The sequence below is a fragment of the Gavialis gangeticus genome, unplaced genomic scaffold, assembly GCF_001723915.1.
Source record: "Gavialis gangeticus isolate Ggan-Ray unplaced genomic scaffold, GavGan_comp1, whole genome shotgun sequence".
Classification (NCBI taxonomy): domain Eukaryota; kingdom Metazoa; phylum Chordata; order Crocodylia; family Gavialidae; genus Gavialis; species Gavialis gangeticus.
In genome coordinates this window covers 13379163-13396838 of record NW_017729001.1, presented here as the reverse complement: position 1 = coordinate 13396838, position 17676 = coordinate 13379163, and the positions used below count along the sequence as shown (strand labels likewise).

Below are 17676 nucleotides of genomic sequence, written 5' to 3'. Positions count from 1 at the left end.
GGGGGGGGGGGGGGGGGGGGGGGGGCGGTTGCTTTTTTTCCACCTCTTGGAAGGAAACTGCCGGGGTACCTTTGCATTGGGATCAAGTGCGGCTGCACGGAGCCAGGCCCGCGAGTAGCGCGCCCCGGGGAGGCAGCGGGCTCCCTGCTTTGGAGCCAGGTCCTTTGCTCTGTCCCCACCGCATCACATGCTCGCCCAGGCCAGGCCATTCAGCGGAGCGACAAGGCGTGGCTCGGGTCGCCCCCTCCCAGGGGTCCCTTTAAACGCGGGCTGATCTGAGCAGCAAGCCTGGGCGGGGCAGGGCCGGGCCGGGCCGGGCCGGGCGCTTTGTGCGGCTCCACCACCGGGCAGGCAGCGCTGGCTCAGCAGTCCTTAGGTGTGTACGTGGGGAGAGGGAGGCGGCCTCTTCTCTTTGTTCCCCTACAACAATAGTGGCAGAAAGGAGCGGCGGGAGGCGCTGCCCAGGCAGGGGGAGCTGCCGGTTTCCAGATCCGCGGTTTCTCGTCCCTGCCGGGCTCCGAGTCTGGGGGAAGAGGTTGGCCAAGTGCCTTAGCACAAGGGGCTGGGGAGGGGGCAGGCTCTCAGCTCCCTCGCTCAGGCTGGCAGCAGCCTGGGAGTCTGCAGCAACAGGGGGCTTCGAGCTGAACTCCCAGAGGCAGAAGAGCCTCCTCCAGCAAGGCCCCTGGAAGCTGCATGGTGCTCAGCACCCCTCCTCAGTCCCTGCTGCCAACAGATGGCTTCCAGGAATTGGCTCCATCCATGGAGTCTATTCAAACTGGCAGCCCCCAGGGCCACTGGCCCCACAGTGGCATTTGCAGACCAAGTGTCTCCTTGAGGATGACCCAGGCAGGGAAGGGAAGGTGAGCAGGTCAGTGTCTTAGGGGCAAACTCACTGTGGGCTGTCTCCATCCAGGATACTGGCACTGTGAGAAGCATCCCCAAAAGGCAGTTGGCTTTGCAACTGGGGGACACTTCTCAACCCCAAGGGTTGCATTGCATTGAAACAGGAGGATTGAGGGCTTTTACAGTTCTGCACCCAGCAAGGGTTATGCCCATTCATATAAGGGCCTAATCCCCACTGGAAACATGCTGAGTGGTTTGCCTCACTCCATCTGATTCACAAGTTTAATAAGCATGTAAAGTCTTTGGGGCAGGGCCTGGCTCCATTACATGTGTACATTTCCTAGGACAGGGGTGTCAGACTCAGCCTTCCTTGCAGCCTGCATCCAGATTATGGGGCTTTTCCTGGGCCAAAGGCAGCCCTGGGGGTTAACAGCCATCACTTGCCCCTGCCACTGATATGCATCCCCAGCAGAGCCCCTGGTTTTGATGGTGGGCCTTGCTCCTGCTTACTGTGCCCCCAAAATCCTATCCTGTCTGGTAACCCTGTGGACTAGATGACATGGCTCTGCAGGCCCTACGCTTGACAACCCTGCCCTAGAGTCATGAGACTAGGGCATCTTTTTACAATAGTACAACCACAGCAGGCAGCAGCACCATTGGTAGCATCAAGTTCCACAGATTTGTTGGGTATCAAATGCAGATTATTTACTTGGATTCATGTAAACCACCTTACACCTAGTGCTATGAGTAGCTCTACTCAAACAAATAGTCCAGGCAAATGGGATTATTCATGGGAATAAATGGCACTTATATGAGTAAGACTTTGCAAAATTGGACCTGAAAGTTGTGATTTCTTAATTTTATTGCATCTCCTTGCAGTAGTGTTTATGCTAGGACCATTTACCTCTGCACTCTTAAGTATTTGTCTGTGAGTTGCCATAAATACAGTGATTCAGTTCCTTAACATAAAATATGATAGAAGAGTACATCTTCTACAGAAAACCTCTCTGTGTGTGCACATGTGCATGTTTAATTTAGACAAGGGTCACAGAGGACACAAGATGCATTATTACCAAAAGCTTGTGGAAAAAAAAAAGAGGCAGCGATTTGCTTCACAAACGTGGTAATGTTGCATGAATGGACTTTCCCAGGGGTTGCCAGAGGCCAGAATTACAAAATGTTATCTCTTAGGGTGCCCAGACCAAAGCATTTCAATCTCTGTTCATCTTGAAGTCTCCAGAAGGTCCACTGAATGACAGCTGGGATTTCACTGCTGAGTCACTGGACCATCTGGAGAGGACGATAGAGAGGAAACCTATTTTTTGGACATAGCCTGCCAACTTCTTTCAGGCCCAGCTAAGCCATCCGTCACCTCTGTCTACACTTCCTCTGAGAAGAACATCTTACTGAACTGCCTGTTTAACTTTCAAATTTACTTTTCCCCTCTAGTCCCCAGTCCCCATCTCAGGCTTTCTGATTGTTACTGTGTTTCCTTTGAAGGACAGAGACTCATTCACAAGCATCTTTTCTGTGTGCTTATACAGGAACTGAACATGCATCCACTAATCACAAAGTGATTTCATTTGGCTGCATAAGATGGAGGGAATCCATCCAACACTCTCATTTGCTCCTGCTTTGCCCTTTTAAGTCTTCCCAGTTTCCTTCCCTGCCTGGGCATGGCAGGATGCTCCTCCATTTATCTTGCCTACTGTAGCTCTCAGCTCCATTCTGCCCCATAGGTGCTCTGTTGCACGCAGGGCTGGACACAGGAATGGGCACCAGGCAACCACACAGGCCCAGACAGAAAGGGAGCCTGAATGATAATTTTTTTGTCCGATTATCGTTATTATTATCATCATCATCTCTGGCGAAGGGGGGCCTGAAGTTTTCCTGGGGCTTCCAGGAGTCTAGGTAGAGTGCTGGTTGCACAGGGAGTCTAACAGTCGCTGCAGCATGCTGCCAGAGCAATAAAGCATGTCAGAGCAGGGGACTGCCGGCTATTGGAAGGTAGTGGGAGACAGTCATCATTTGCTGGAGCTGGAGGTTAGCTTCACTGCAAATCAGGCCTTGTAATTATAAAGCTCTCCCTGTACAAGAAGATGGGGAGGAGGCTTAGGGAACCCCTAGCTGTGGTGGCAGAGCAGAGCAAGCCATCTCAAGGAGCTGAGACAGGGGTTTTGGCTGGACCCCAGTCTCTGGCAGGAGACAAGGCAGAGGAAGGGGGTAGTTTCAGCCTTGGATACAAAAGCAGAGATGCTGCTCCTGTGTGCATTCCCTCTGCTAAAGCTCCAGAAGGAATTCCACCTCCTTCAGCCACAGCTAAAGGAGTGCCCACCCCTACCTGCCTCCAGGAGGGCACTGCATTTTAGCCTAATCCTGGCAGTTCTGTGAACCTGCACCAGCATGTGCAAAGGGCACATGATGCACCTGGAGTGCAACTGTTCAAATCCCAGGACATACGGCCCAGGTGGGGCCTCTACATGTCAGTGCTGACAGCACTGTTAACTGCCATAAAGGGTATTTTAAAAACAAGGGGCCAGCCCACTGGTATAAATAGGTATTGTGCCAGCGGAGCAGGATTTGGCCCATTTGTACTAATCTGATTCACATCAGCTTGGAAGCTGGTGCCATCATTTTTAACCTAATGGATCATGCAGAAAACCGGTCAAGCTCCTGGTTCTGTGCTTTCTTTTAACTGTGAACCAAACGCTTTTAACACTGTATTTTATAAGAAGAAAAATGCACATGCGCACACACAGAGGCAGTGAGAAGATGCACTAGAGAATGTTTCTTCTGGGCTGAGAATTTAGAGACTATCAATGTGAAGTGAATATTTACAGCTACATTATTTATAAAGCTATCCCATAAGGGATTTGTAATGGGAATGCAGATTCATCTTTAATGCACAACTGCAAATAGTGCTGCTGAACTACAGAGTTTAATTACTGCTGTGATATATGCTGCTGTTTCCAGCCATGCCACCCTTTCAAAAGCCTTCCACTTCCGTATGTGTTATGTCGCATTCAGGAGATGGAGATGACTGGCGAGCCTGTCAGCTTCCCCCAGGTCTAATGGTCAAGCTAGAGGCTGGCATAATACCCTGACATGTTTCCAGCCCACATGCAGGTGGCCATCCCCACTTGATAACACATCCGTCTATGGTTGGCACATAAACTAGGTTCCTCTTTTGCTTGCAGCTATCCTATGCATCATCTATGTACATAAAATCAGCTAACTGCACTGGGGCTGGAGTGCATGTGATCTCTTCTACCTCTGCCCATTGGCTTGGTAGCTGGTGACTCTTTTGTACCCAGCTTTCTACTTGGTGTGAGAGTTTTTAGGGGTGAGGAGTAGAAGGTATTCCCCTTTCTTTTGCTGCTTTCTAGGGTCAAAATCTATTCTACCACTTTCCCCTGTCCTCCCATGGTTCTATCTTTGCAGGGGCTTTGCTTGCTGCTCTCCCTTTCAGAGCTGTCCATGCATCTTTCACTCCATGTGCTAAAGAACAGATTCAGCAAAGTAATGAGAACATATGGGGCACCCATTTGCTTATTAATTTCCTCTGACAGCAGAGCAAAAACTGGACAAATTATTTGTTTATTCCCCCATCAGAATCCTCCACATTGATAGAATCAAGCCCCAGAAGAGTCCTTCCCAGAAGAACCTTTGTCATCCACACTCTCCCCTTCCATTTGTGAACACTCCCTTCTCCTGCCCTCTCAGTGCAGTTTCTTTTCAGTGATGTTGATTTCCTTGCCAGGTTTCCATCTTCCTGATCTGTTTCTCCTCCCCATCCCCAGCACTTGGTGTCCTTTCCATTTACATTATTACAATCAGAGCTACCCTCACTCTCAGACAAAACTTGATCCTCACCTTATAGCACAGAAAAGTCCTCCTACCTGCTGAGGTTGTTTGCAAACCATTTCCAAAGGGCTCCCTCAATTCCCAGTTAATCTGGGGTCATGAGAATTACCAGATATGTTCATCCTACAGAGGGACTGTATGCATCATGTCCTGTATCTGGCTCATGCCCTGGGAGCGGAGGTGAGAGAGGAATCCCTGCAGCTTCCCCCTCCAACAAGCTACATGCAGACTTGCTGTTAGAGATGCAAATGCTGAAATTTAGTAATTACATAGTGCTGCAAAACACTACCTGGATGCTAACAGACAACAAAAGGCCAATTAAAAAAAAATCCCTTAGATATCCAACTCCCACTGAAATCAATGGCATAGAGGCACCTAAGTACTGTTAAGGAGCTGGGTCAAGGTGTCTTGGGGGAAGGCCAGGACTAGCCACCTGGTCCCTCAGACCTTATGCTCTTGTGCCATTATCCATAGAGAGACATCCCAGCACACATCAGCTATGGCCAGACTGTGTCCCTGGCATGTCTGGAGAGGGGCACACTCTGCATCTGGAAGGTAATGGTGCAACTGCCCTGGTTTTGATCCTGAAATCACCTTCAAGAACATCAGGCACCAACATCTTGAGAGTGGCCATTGGTGCTGCAGCCCAGGAGGATCCCTGCTGCAGCATTGCTGGGTTTGGCACACGTAGCTGGACTGGAGAGGAGGGGCATGCTTGGGAGTATTCCTCCCCAGATGTATCAGAGATGGGGTGTTGACATGCCCACTGAGGCTGGAATAGCAGTAAGATTCCCCACTGCTGGCCCTTCTATAGCTCCTGTTGGGATGGAGTGTCTTTCACCTTTCCTTAGTAAAACCTATTCACAACACATGCCTATAAAAGGTAGCCAATCTCCAGTCTTGCTAAACCAATCAGTAGTCTAAGAATGGAAGCGGTCCCCAAGATTCAGGGATATTACTAGACTTAGCTGCAATTGCTAGAGATGTGTAATGACTGCAGCCGCCTGCACAAGGAAGCCAGTCAGGACAGCTAACCTGAACACATTTTTTAATAAACCACCAAATAAATGTTGCAGCTGCAAACTGGAACGTATGGTCTAACCCATATAAGTGGGTTGCTTTGGCAGTCAAAAAATTGCCAGACATATGAACTGGGCTGTTAATTCTTCTAGTCTCTCAACTGCTGTCAGTGTTGTGTTATTAGCTATGATGAAATTGACAAGGTCCTGTCAATTTCACAGGTGTTCTTAGATGTCAGGCCTCTGAGTAACAAGGTGAGGAGCCTGAATGAGGTGTGAACAGTTGAGCCAGGCTGAGCCCACCCTCTGAGTAACAATGTAACAAGTATTCATGAGGTTCAAGAAAGCTGAGAGAAGGCTGTTCCCCCACAAATTAGCTTTCAGACTTAATTCAGAAATAACTGAAATCAGATTTAGTAGCTTGTACTATAAATAAGCAATAAGATACAATGAACAATGGTTGGCTGATCCATTACCTACTCATGGGTTCCTGCTAGAAGTTTCCTGAAGTAGGAGAACATACCTGGAACATCTTCCTATCTCTCTCCTGCACCCCCCACCCCAAATAATTTCCCATGGCACAGCTTTATATATGCATAAAACTGTCAAAGATAGTGCTTCTGCACCCCACAAATTGAAGGGTACCTGTAATTTACTAGGCTACTAAATCTTAATGTTATCTAGTATTTTGCATTTATGTCCGTCTCATACCAGAATTCACCATAAATGGTGGTTAAAATGTTAAAAATTGCAACAGCTAGTACATGTACGTCCCACAAGATGCACCACATGAAAAACACTTATTCTGAAAAGAAGGGAAATTTATCAGTTATCCTAGGAAGTTGTTTAGCATTTTGTAGTTTTATGGGTAGATTTTAAACACTGGTTACCTATTCTTGCCAACTAGGCTCTAACCCAGGGGTGGACAAAATATGGCCCATGAGCTCAGGTGCAGGGGGCAGTCCAGGCTGTGGCATATGTGATCAGTCCTGCCACTCCCATGTGTAGAGGTACTGCCCGGTGCAGAGCACAGCCCACCCTGTCCCCATGTGTGGCTCTCAGGCACAGCAGGAGCTGTAGTCCATGGGATTTGGTGGCAGGGTGGTGGTGACGTAGTATCCAGACTTGGCTTCCTGGCACCCCTTGTGGCAGCAGTTTACTCTGCCCTCACACTTCTAACTGCTATTGCCTGTGTCTCCACCACCACTGTCAGATCCAGACTTGCTGCCCGGGCACCCCAGCCATCCACCCCATGCCCACTGCCAGGGGTGCTGGATGGAGCAGGCCAGGCAGGTAGGGTCTCCATGGAGACCAGCCTGGGACCCTCTGCAGGTACAGCATGCTTGGCTGGGTGGATGGGATGGGGCCACAGGCAAGTGTGGAGCAGTGTCCGGGAATGCAACAGGTAAGCTGGTCCAGGGCTGTAGCCAGGGCCAGAATCACGGGGCAGTGGCAGCATGGGGCCAAGGCCTGGGGCAGAACTGGCACCCATCGCAATGGATGTGTGGGGAGTGGATAGCAGGCCCCAGCTCTGTGCTGTCACTGCCCTGAAATCCCAACCCTGGCTCCAGTCCCCTGTCCTGCTCCTGGATGCTGCTTCCCACCTCCCTGCAGCCCCATTTTATCTGTCCAGCCAAGCACGCCCTGCCCATGGGGGTCCTGGGCTGGTCTCCATGGAGACCCTTCCCACCCACCTGCCCATTCCGTACAGTGTTCCCAGTGGTGGGTGTAGCTCAGACAGGCCTGGGGTTGAATAGGATCAATTGGCATGTCCCCAGCCCCTTGCTTCCCCCCCAGCTGTGCCAGGTAGTATAAGCAGCTGTGATAGGGTCTGAGGCCAGGGACACGCTCTGCTCCCTCCCCTCAACAGCTCACCAAAACTTAAGTGGCTTTGCAGCCCAAATAATTACCCACCTCTACTCTAACCTGAGGCCTACTAAATACTTTATTTACAAGCCTTCAATCCTGTCTGTTCCCAGTTTGTGTTTCCATTCTGCTAATTCCTGTAACAGCAGAATACATACTCAACTTTTACTACATAATTTATCTACTCCTTCCCCTCCTTCCCCCCACCCCCATCTCTACATTTTTGCTTTGCTTTTTGTTAGAAGGCTTCCTCAATTGTGCAACCAGATTTGGTTGGTCCCTAACATGGTTGTTCAAAGAGCTGCTGCAAAATGTAGCATTTTTTTGCTCCCAAGGGCCCTCGAGTCTAACGGTCTGTGTTTCCTTATTATAGGACCTTGGATTAGAAGGAACATTCCTCAGTGAAGTTCTCTACAAGAATGCTACCTTCCTCAACTTGGTGGATCCTATCTCCCATGACCTCCTGATGAGCCTAGCTAGAGATCTGCAGTGCCCAAAAAAGGTGAAGACTTCTAATACAATAGTCAAGGGTAAAACCCTCTTTGTGATAAAAAGCTGACACAGAAATGAGCCTAATTAACTGATCAATGTCACCCCATTTTCCCCTGAGTTAATAGAAGTGCTGTAGTTCTCCCAAAACAACCAACACGCTCCCACAGTATGACATGACGTATATAATCCCACATATTTATATAGGAGCCAATTTAAAATCAAGTAGCTTCAAGGTTGATGCGTTAAATGTACAGAAGGTAGGAAATTCATTCTCACAGAGACAGTAAACAGCTGCAATTTGCATGTACAGATGTATCAAATTATGGATCACATTCACTAGTACTGTCCAAAGATGCAAAGGAACCAATGCATTTGACTCAAAAATATCCTGGGCTCAATTCTCTACCACTCCATATGTGTAACAGGGAACCCTGCTACTGTTATTAGGGAGGGAGAGACTGAAGCTCCAAATACAGACCTGCCCTCTTATAAATACCTCTGGGGCTCTGTATTCGCTGCAATTAAGTGCTCACATGTACAGATGGAGTCAGGCAGAGATTCCAAGATCTAGCCTTGTTCAGATGCATAGGGAACTGGTGCCCACTTAGTCAGGGAGGCACATGCCCACACCAGAGACCAGTCAGCAACCAGAGGGAAGGTCCCCCCTGCGGCCAATCCTGCCGACTGGGGTGGGGGGTTGTCCCCCGTGGCTGATCACTGCAGTGCACCACGGTGCTCTACTCTCCATCCAGTGTTTGCAGGGTGAGCACAAGCCTAAGTGGCAAGCGTGGCCGGTCAGGGTGTGCATGTGCACCCCCTACACAATCACTGCTGGTTAACAGGAGATCTCTACCTACTGTTTCCCTCATTTTGTTTCCCAACTCATGCACTAGTTCCATACAGACTTTTTTATTATCCAAGGCCTCCTCAGTATGGAGCTAAATCTCCCCCAGCTGTGGGAGGGCCCAGCAGTCTGGGGAAGGAATGGCAACTCTTGAGTCTTAAAAGATGTGGCCCTAAATGAACAGCTTTGTAGTGTGTCCCTGATCCACTGCTTTCACTTCTATGATCAGCAGTTTGTACAACCTGACATCTGTTCCTAGAAGGGGGGAGTTAAAGGGGCCTGTGGGTCAGTAAAACAATCAGATTTCTCACCATTTTTGCTGTTTACTTCTAGATATTTTCTTAGCTGGGGTCATGCAAGTAGGCTGGTCCTTTTTCACCTAAGGGCTCCTGGTGCTATAGCCCAGTCCCTGCTGTGTTTGGGTTGCTGTGGAAGGAAAGTTCTTAGTCAAAAAGATCTGCGGGTTTTTTTAAGTGAGAGAAGTTCTTCTGGACAAGTGAGGGTGTTTATAGCAAACCCCAACTAACTGAACAATGTACTACTACTCTGCTTTTTTGGTGCCTCAAAACCTGCACAGAATGTGGCCCTCTGTGCCAGGCACTGTCCACTCCAGCTATGTATGTCCTGCTCCATGAACATGAGCCCCTGGCAGCTGTGGGGGCATGGTGGCAGTGGGCATGCAGCAGCGGTAAGTGGGAATCATGGACCTCCCACAGGTGCAGCCGACAGTGCCAGCACTGCCTTTTTGTAGAGGGTGCACTGCTATGCACCCCCTACACAATCGCCCCTGTTCAGATGCATCTAAATGCTCAGACATACTCATGCTAAAGGATCTAAGGCAAGAAGAAAAGAGCTTTTCTTTCCTCCCTGTACCAACCCCCCAGCCAGTTCTCTGGTGGGGAGGTTGCATGAAAAATCTCCATCCAGAGGGTGATTGCATCCTAAAGATTATAAACATCTGAAAATAGGGGCTTCCAATGTAAACACCTCTTCAGCCATACCTTCCATGATCAGAGGCCTTGGAGTTCTAAATCCTCTGTTTTGACTGGTGCCTCAGTCTCACAAAGTATAGGATATCCCAGGTGAGCTACCATGACATGGTGTTTGGCAGGCAGAGTCTACTCTATACACCATTATAGAGAGGGCTGCACACACCTGTGTGTGTTTAGAAACACCCCCGTTTCTGAAGACACTGAACACCTCAGTTGCTCTTGATGTCAATGGGATTTAAGTTGAGGGGTGGAACAGACTCAGCACTTTGAAGGATCAGGTCTCCCAGGTACAAAAAGGGATAAAATAGTAGCACTCAGTCTCCTCGTCAGTTTATTTCTGCTTCGCCTCTGGACACCTGGCAGGGTGGAAATCTGGATTACAGCTATTAAGCAGAAAGCAAGCACAATTTCCATTCTGCCAGTTACAATAAAATCAGGTATCTGATTCCAAGGGCATCTGAGGTAGAAGAGGCAGGTTTAGAGCTGCCTCAGGCATAAACTAGAGGAACACTTGCAGAGCCCTGTGCTAGGCTCTCAAAAGCAACCTGGTAAGCACTAAAGCTAAAGAGTGACTTGGAGATGTTCAGCACAGCAGTGGGCAGCAGAGAAACATGCAGACACAGCTAGGCCCCAGAGATCATGCCAGTCCCACTGGCACTGCACAGTGCAATGGGGCCTGTGAGCAGGTGTGGCCAGTACACCTTGCCAGCTGCTTGTCACCAATAGCACTATACACATCAGCTGTAAAGCCATACAGTAGCATCACATACACACCATGTCTTAAGGGAGTTAGGAAGCTTCAGCTTCTTCCTAGGAAAGTTCCAGCACAGCTGTTTGCCCAGAAGTACGGTCCTCTAATCACTCACAATAAAGAATGGAATTAGCATATTTTCTGACAGCTTTACTGTATGTTTAGCTATAAAATCCCTAATTACACATATGTTGTGTTGCAGTCACAAGGCTGAGGAATGGGAATGCAGACAGCCAGGAGGGCTTTTATAACAAGATAACTAGAGATACTGCGAACCCTTCACCTGATGAAATCAACAGCCTGGCACTTGGGTAGCCTTTAGATCTGTTGTTTGTCATTCAGCTTTGATAGGGGAAGTCAAGGACTATTCAAAGACAAGAACAGTTAGAACATGTGCAAAAATAAGCTTGGAAGCGTAAGTATTTCAGGGCCATCTTTTACCAGCAGGAGTTAGTGGAGGGAATTCAGTGAAATTACTAGCTGTGAGGAGCTCCAGCCTCCCAAGGAATGGTGTATAAGTGCCAGCTATGCAGGGAGCATATGGATATTCCAGTCCCAGGCTCAGCCAGCAACAGCCACTGTAGGGACTCCCTGAGGCAGAGGATCTCCAAGGATTTCATTTTGCCCCTGAAAGACCATCCTACACATTACTCAAATTTCATCCCACCAGAAGCTACTCACTTGCTCTGAGAATCTCTGCCACGGTCCCCACATTATGCTCTCTAGAGCAGGGCTGGACAAGAGTTTTCTTTGAACAATTTCAAATGTTTATTAAAAAATGTCAGCAATATTTGGGGATTTTTTAGGCAGCCCAGTCCTGGAAAAAAATTCCCAATGTTTGCAACCAAAAGAAAAGAAAAAAGGAACTTTCCCTTCAGAAGTGTCTTTGGCTTTCTACACTTCTCCCTTAGCTTTTAATGTAAATTCTTTTTCCAGGTGAAAGTTCTCATTTAGTTGAAAAGCCATTTCCAATCTAAAATAATATTTTTTGACTAGTCATGTTATTCTTTTAACAAGAATTAACAAGAAGCACTTATCAAGCAGCTCCTGAACTCCGTCTTACAATCTGCCAGAGCTGGAGTCAGGACATCTTTAGGAAGTGCTGTAAGACCTTTGCATTTGGGCAGACATTTAGCAAGCAAAACTAGGTCAATATATTATTTAGTGGGTCTGTGTTTTATGCTGATATTCTAATTCCCCTTTTAAGTGGTTTTGTTTTCTTACCACACATTTTCCTCTTGTTCCTCTCCTGTTTTACAAGTCATTCTGTTTTCTTACTGCAAGCCACCAGGAGCCTTTGATGGGAAGGGCAGCATATACATTGCATAAATAAATAAGAATTCTACACCTTCATAAGCTAAACATTGTGAAATTCTGGAAATAAACAGTAAAAGGAAAAAGCCAATTCCCCACTGACATATAACCCATCACCACCGATTCTTATTCTGTCTGTCCACTTCATCCAGGCAGTGCCACCATTGCCCTGGTACACTGGTCTGCAATGGAAATATACCATTGGAGGAGTACTGCTGATTGCAGCACTGCAAAGAGGATCAAGTCTCCCAGCACATTCCTTTATGACACTGTTGGATGGAAGAGTATTTTTATACACAGATTTGTTTATCATTCCGAAGTGTGTTGGTTACATGCGCTTTCAGGATTATGTAAGCCTGCAAGTTTATATTTTTAACTGCATTGTATAGCAGCTAGCATATGTTGTTTTTTGGAGTGAGTAAGGTTGTGTATTATAGTGCATTGGAGATGGAGCCCTTTGTAGAGTTACAGCATATGGGTTTCCTGGGGAATTCTTGACTAGGAACTTTTTGTAAGGGATTGCAGATTTTCAGACCTGATCTCAAAGTTGAGCGGAGGAGAGCAAGTGATACATATTAATATGGCAATGGGAAACTGGCTGGGACCCCAGAACCATTCAGTTTGAGATGGTCACATCTTTGAGCTTTTTTAAAAGGTGCAGGTATTTTTAAAGTATGACAAAGGACTGGAAGCAGCCATGTCTAAGAAAACAGAATGACTTATAAAAACAGGAGAGCAACAAGAGGAAAATGATACCTGACAAGACAAGCAGTCTTGTCCAGAGAACCCCCCAGGCTGAAGCAGGGAAAATCTAAATGTTTCCCAAAAGTTGGGAGCCTCTAAAGTTAAAATACAAGCACCAGTCCACTGCACACCCTTGGCTAGAACCGGTACTACCTCTCATATGGCTGCTTCTGAGCAGTAATGCCTTTCTAAATACTGGCCCTGCTCCCACAGGCCAAAGCAGGGATGTGCCCATGCTGGGATGTTATCCAAGGCACTCTTTGAGGCAGTTGCAAAGAAAGTTTACCCTGCCCCCATTTGAAGGCCTAGTCTTAATCCTGGCATGAAAGAAAGGGCCTTGGCCAGGGGACAAGTCACGGAACTTCATTGAGATTGGGTTGGGGATGTTCCACTTGTTATAGCCCTGACTCCCATTTCTGGAGCTCCCATCAGTAGTGTTCTCTTTCCTCCTTCCCTTTGCTTCCTCTGTTCTGTTTCCCCCTCTGACTCTTCTGTTTCATCTTCCTTTTCTCTTTCCCTTGATCTCCCCTCCTATTACCCCATTTCTCCACTGCCTTTCCCCCCCTCCACTTCCTTCTGGCACTTCTGTCTCTTTGCCCCATGTTCTTCATCTCTAGTTTCTTACTCTCCCACACAATCCTTTATTTCATCTCTAGTTCTCTGCTGGCCCAGTCAGCCCAGGTACATTGACAAAATGTACCAGAGCTGCACAATCCAAGGCTGAGTTGTCTTTTTGGTTTCAGGAATATGATCCTTGGAAGTCCTCGGACAGAATCTGCAGGCAGCTGATTTACCATTTGACCCCTCATTCGAAATGGCACAGGCATGGCATGCCACGGAGGAAGTCCCAAGCATGGTGAGTCCTGGAGGGGGAAGGGATGGAAGAGAAGCAACCTCCCAGAGTCCCTCCTAGTCATGCCAGACACAATAACTATTCCAGCAGCTCAAACTTAGCATTACCATGGCCTGGTGTTTTCCCAGCCCTGCCTACACCCCCAAGAGAAATGCTACATTCAAATATTTGAACAATAACCAAATCCTTCATTTGAGTCCTGTTCCCTTAAAGGAACCTCAGCCCAAACTGTGCAGGGCCAAAATATAATGACCCTGGTTTATTATGTATTCTTTTATAGTCCCTAAAGCTCCTCCTGCCCTGCAAGGCATGTTCCATTCAATAATGCTGAACTCCCATGATGGACAGTTCTCCCTGCAGGCCAAGTAAGACATTAACCTTCCAACGCTGTAATTTTGCATGAAGTTGGTACTGGTAGAAGCTGCCAGATGGACACACTGTCAGGGCTCCCTCCCTTCCCCAGGGAAGGTGAGTAACTTACAGGTCGCACACTAAGGCAAAACAACAAGTATAGCCTTTTTTTTCCAATAAAGAAAGTTAAAGACAGACTACGTAAAATTAGCACAAAATAAAACTTCAAGTTGCAAGCATGTCGGACTGGAAGAAGGGCACTCTCCCCCTTACCCTGAGTTATTACCTGATGGGTCTCGGGAACCCCACCCTGCGTTCAGGGTGGCAAGACTACCTCCTTTATCAGGTCCTCAGCCTTGTCCTCTCCGAAGTAGTTCCACCCAGGGCCTAGTTCTTATGACCTTTACATCTTTACTCCTTCCTGTTCCCATTGGTTCCTCCAATCACACAAAAGCTTCTAGCCTTATCACTTTTTACGGGTTAAAGCAAGCATTGTCACGTGCTGCAAAGCAAGGTTATTTTTGGGCCATGCCGCAGTTCCCTTTTCCAGAGACGTTAGTTTGGGTACCTTTCCAGAGCCATTAGGTCATTTAAGAGCAGTTCCCCTTTCCAATACTAGCAAGTCAGCAGATGCAGTAGGTCATTATCCTGTGGCCTCCAGGTTCTGCAAAGCAGACTCCCCCTTCCAGGTATTAGCTTGGCCTCCTCCCAGACACACCCAAAACACATCCCTTTACTAGGATTAGCAGATACTCAAGCTCCCAAATTCTGCTTGTGATCTTGTGTATCCCAGCTATATTTATCTGTGGAGTTATTTCTTATTTGTATAAGTGAAAACAGAGCAAGAGCCAAGGTGCCACCCAAGCATAAGTGTCCTACCCAGTTAGAACCACCTCCAAGAATGGGAAGGGGAGATGGCTCCCCAAGACCATCTTATTCTCTTCTGAGACCCTATTTCTAATTACTACCATTAGTAGAAAGGGGCTTTGAAAACCTGTCTCGGTACTTTTAAGGACACTGTGGCTATTGGCAGCTACACGCTGCTGCCAGGGAGACGGGGGTCTGACTTGGTGGGGATCCTGACCCACAGACAACAGAAGCAAGACCACAGAGCTTTCTTCCATGGGTCAGGAAACACCCAAATATCAACAACTGTCAGTTACAACTGGATTTAAATATCACAGTGAAAGGCTCCAAATCCTAGAAACAATCTCCCCATAAAATCCCATCACTTTTCTAAACCAGTTAACTTCAAAATCCCACTAGCTTGCTGGGATTATGATTCTGAGCCCATCTACATACAGAACCAACATGGGCCCCCCCCCCATCACCACATTACCCAGATACCCCCTGTTCTGTATATTTATATTCACAACACCTCCGTGAGGCAGAGGTGCACATGCAACTATCTCCATTTTACTGAGGCACATTGAGGCCAAGGGACTCGCCCAAGGTCACACAAGAAAACTTCGGTAGAGCAGGGACTTGAACCTAGTTCTTCATAGTCCTAATATAGAAGCCTGGACACCTTTTTACAATGTGGTTTTCCCAGTTCTGTCATCAGCTGCCTTGTTCTCTGTGCAACTGAAGACAAGGCATCAGGAGTGAGCACACCTGTGTAACACTGCTCCTTTCAAAATACAGGGATACAGAAAAGCCCAACCAGCCCTTCCTTACCACCCAGCCATAGAGTTCTGTGTCTCATCAGGGCTTCTGACCACTGGGAAGAACCCAGGGACCAGCTGGCTTGTTGCATCCTGCATCTGTGAGGGGACCTGCAAAGCTGCTCCCTCTCTGCAGTGAAGGTCCTGATGGAGGAATGCTCTGCTGCTGCTAGGGCTATTTGTCCTAAGCCTAAAGCTTACTGAGCTAATTGCTATTTCATTAGCCAGCAGCTGGCCCAAGTAAAAGCTATTAGTACAGTGAGCAGCCAAACCAGAGAGACTGTCCGGGAGTGAATTGGCATCAGCTAGGTAGACAGCCTCCTCTCCCTGAAAATGCATGCAGTGCCTTGGGACCCCCTGAGGATGGGAGATGGAGGGCGCGATCAAAAGATGTGTGGATGACTGCTTCTTTGTTCTGAAGCAACAAGATATAACTGAGGGGTCTGTGGGGGGCGGTGTTACAGGTCAGGGAGAGTTCCAAGAGTCTGTGGAGGGGTAGATTAGCCTGATTCCTCTCAAGTTTTCCTCTGCTTAAGAACCTGAAACCTGGTGAACCTGGCCTGGTCCACCTTTTCATGTGAAATGTGCCCTCAGCCTCAGCTTCCAGGTAGAATCGGGACGCTCCCTGGTTAGACTTCAGCATCAGAGCTTACCTCAGCTCTGGTGGAATTCCACAAGGACTAGATCAGGGGGACATACTGTTCTCTTACAGGGAGAAGAGAGAGCAGCTCTCAGCTGCAGGCCTTTAACTGACTGACTGTCTACAGCTTTGAGCTGGGAGCAGAAAGCTGCTGGTAACAACAGGGCTCTCAGTTTCCCAAGACCCAAATGCAAAACTCAGGCCCAAGCTGGAGGTTACAGTGCTTTACAGACCTTTGTTTTCCACAAGCAACTGTAGCATCTCCGTGGCCAGTAATTCCCAATGATAAGCAGTGAAGTAACCAGAAGCTTGCATGCAATGGGAGGGCAGCTGAGGTCTGACATGGGCAGCGTTGCTTTGTAATCATCAGATACAAGCCAAGATGCATTATATAAGTTCTCTGAACTGGTTAGGCTCTAAGGGGACACCCTGAACTGCCTTTTGCTTGATTAAATGTGAAACAGCACTTTGCTTTTTAAACTTTACTATTGAGTCACTGCAGCAAAATGGATAATCTCATCAGAAGGCTTAGAAATATCCACTTTGCTTTTAAACATTGGACCCGATTCTGCACTGCCTGCATTCCCATCTCTGCAGATTGAATGTAAAACATCCCACCTCATGCAAATCCCCCCACACTCGCTCACACCAATAGTAGTAGGCAACCATCAATTCTTCTGGATCATAGTGCATATGTGAGAAATCACCAGGAAGGAGTATGGAGAAGTGGAAGCTGCCCAGACCTTCTGCCCCCCCACTTCAGACCATTGAGACTTAGAATCCAAAGGCCAGACCCAGTCTGGAAATTTGGTGCCTCAATGGCCATAGTTATATGCTTATCAGGATTCAAACTGGGGTCTCGTGCATGGCAGACATGGATTCTACCACTGAACTACAACAGTGAGTCTGCCAATAACAGTGTTTGACAGAATGCGCAGAATCAGACCCTCTGCAATCTGGGTCTGATGACATGAGTCCTTCCTACCAAATAGCTGCACTGTAGGGCTGTGCGAAGCTTTGGGTGCCGATTTGATTTGGAGGAGATTCGGCCCAATTCAGTCGCCCAGTATCCAAGTCCAGATCAAATAAGGGAACCAATAAAAGGTCTGAAATGATTCAAAACTCTCCGAATCTTCAGAAAAGATTGGGAGACCTTCAATGATTCGGGGAGTCCCTGCTGGTTGCAGCAGGGAGCTGGAGCCAGACTCGGAGCAAGTAAGTAGGGAGTGGGAGAGGGGGGAGGGGACCTTGGGGGGACCCCTGCCAGGCCCCATCCCCTGCCTGCTCCCCCAGCCCCCCCAACCCCGGCTGCCCTGCCTACCCCAGCTGCCAGCCCTTTAAAGAAAAGCCCCAGTGTTCACTGGGTGCTGCCAGGTGGGGGGGTGATCCCTGCTGCCCCCACTGCCCCATGCTGCATGGGGGGGCTCTGCTAGGATCCC

General features: G+C 48.1%; 1 protein-coding gene across 1 annotated transcript in view; it reads left to right on the top strand.

Annotated features, from left to right (window-relative positions):
* Window positions 1-17676, top strand: part of LRRC75B (leucine rich repeat containing 75B) — a 47855-nt gene that overhangs the window by 1128 nt on the left and 29051 nt on the right. The window contains exons 2-3 of the mRNA XM_019506868.1: window positions 7966-8094; window positions 13473-13585. Of these exons, the coding sequence (XP_019362413.1) occupies window positions 7966-8094; window positions 13473-13585 (242 nt within the window). The remainder of the gene's footprint in view (window positions 1-7965; window positions 8095-13472; window positions 13586-17676) is intronic.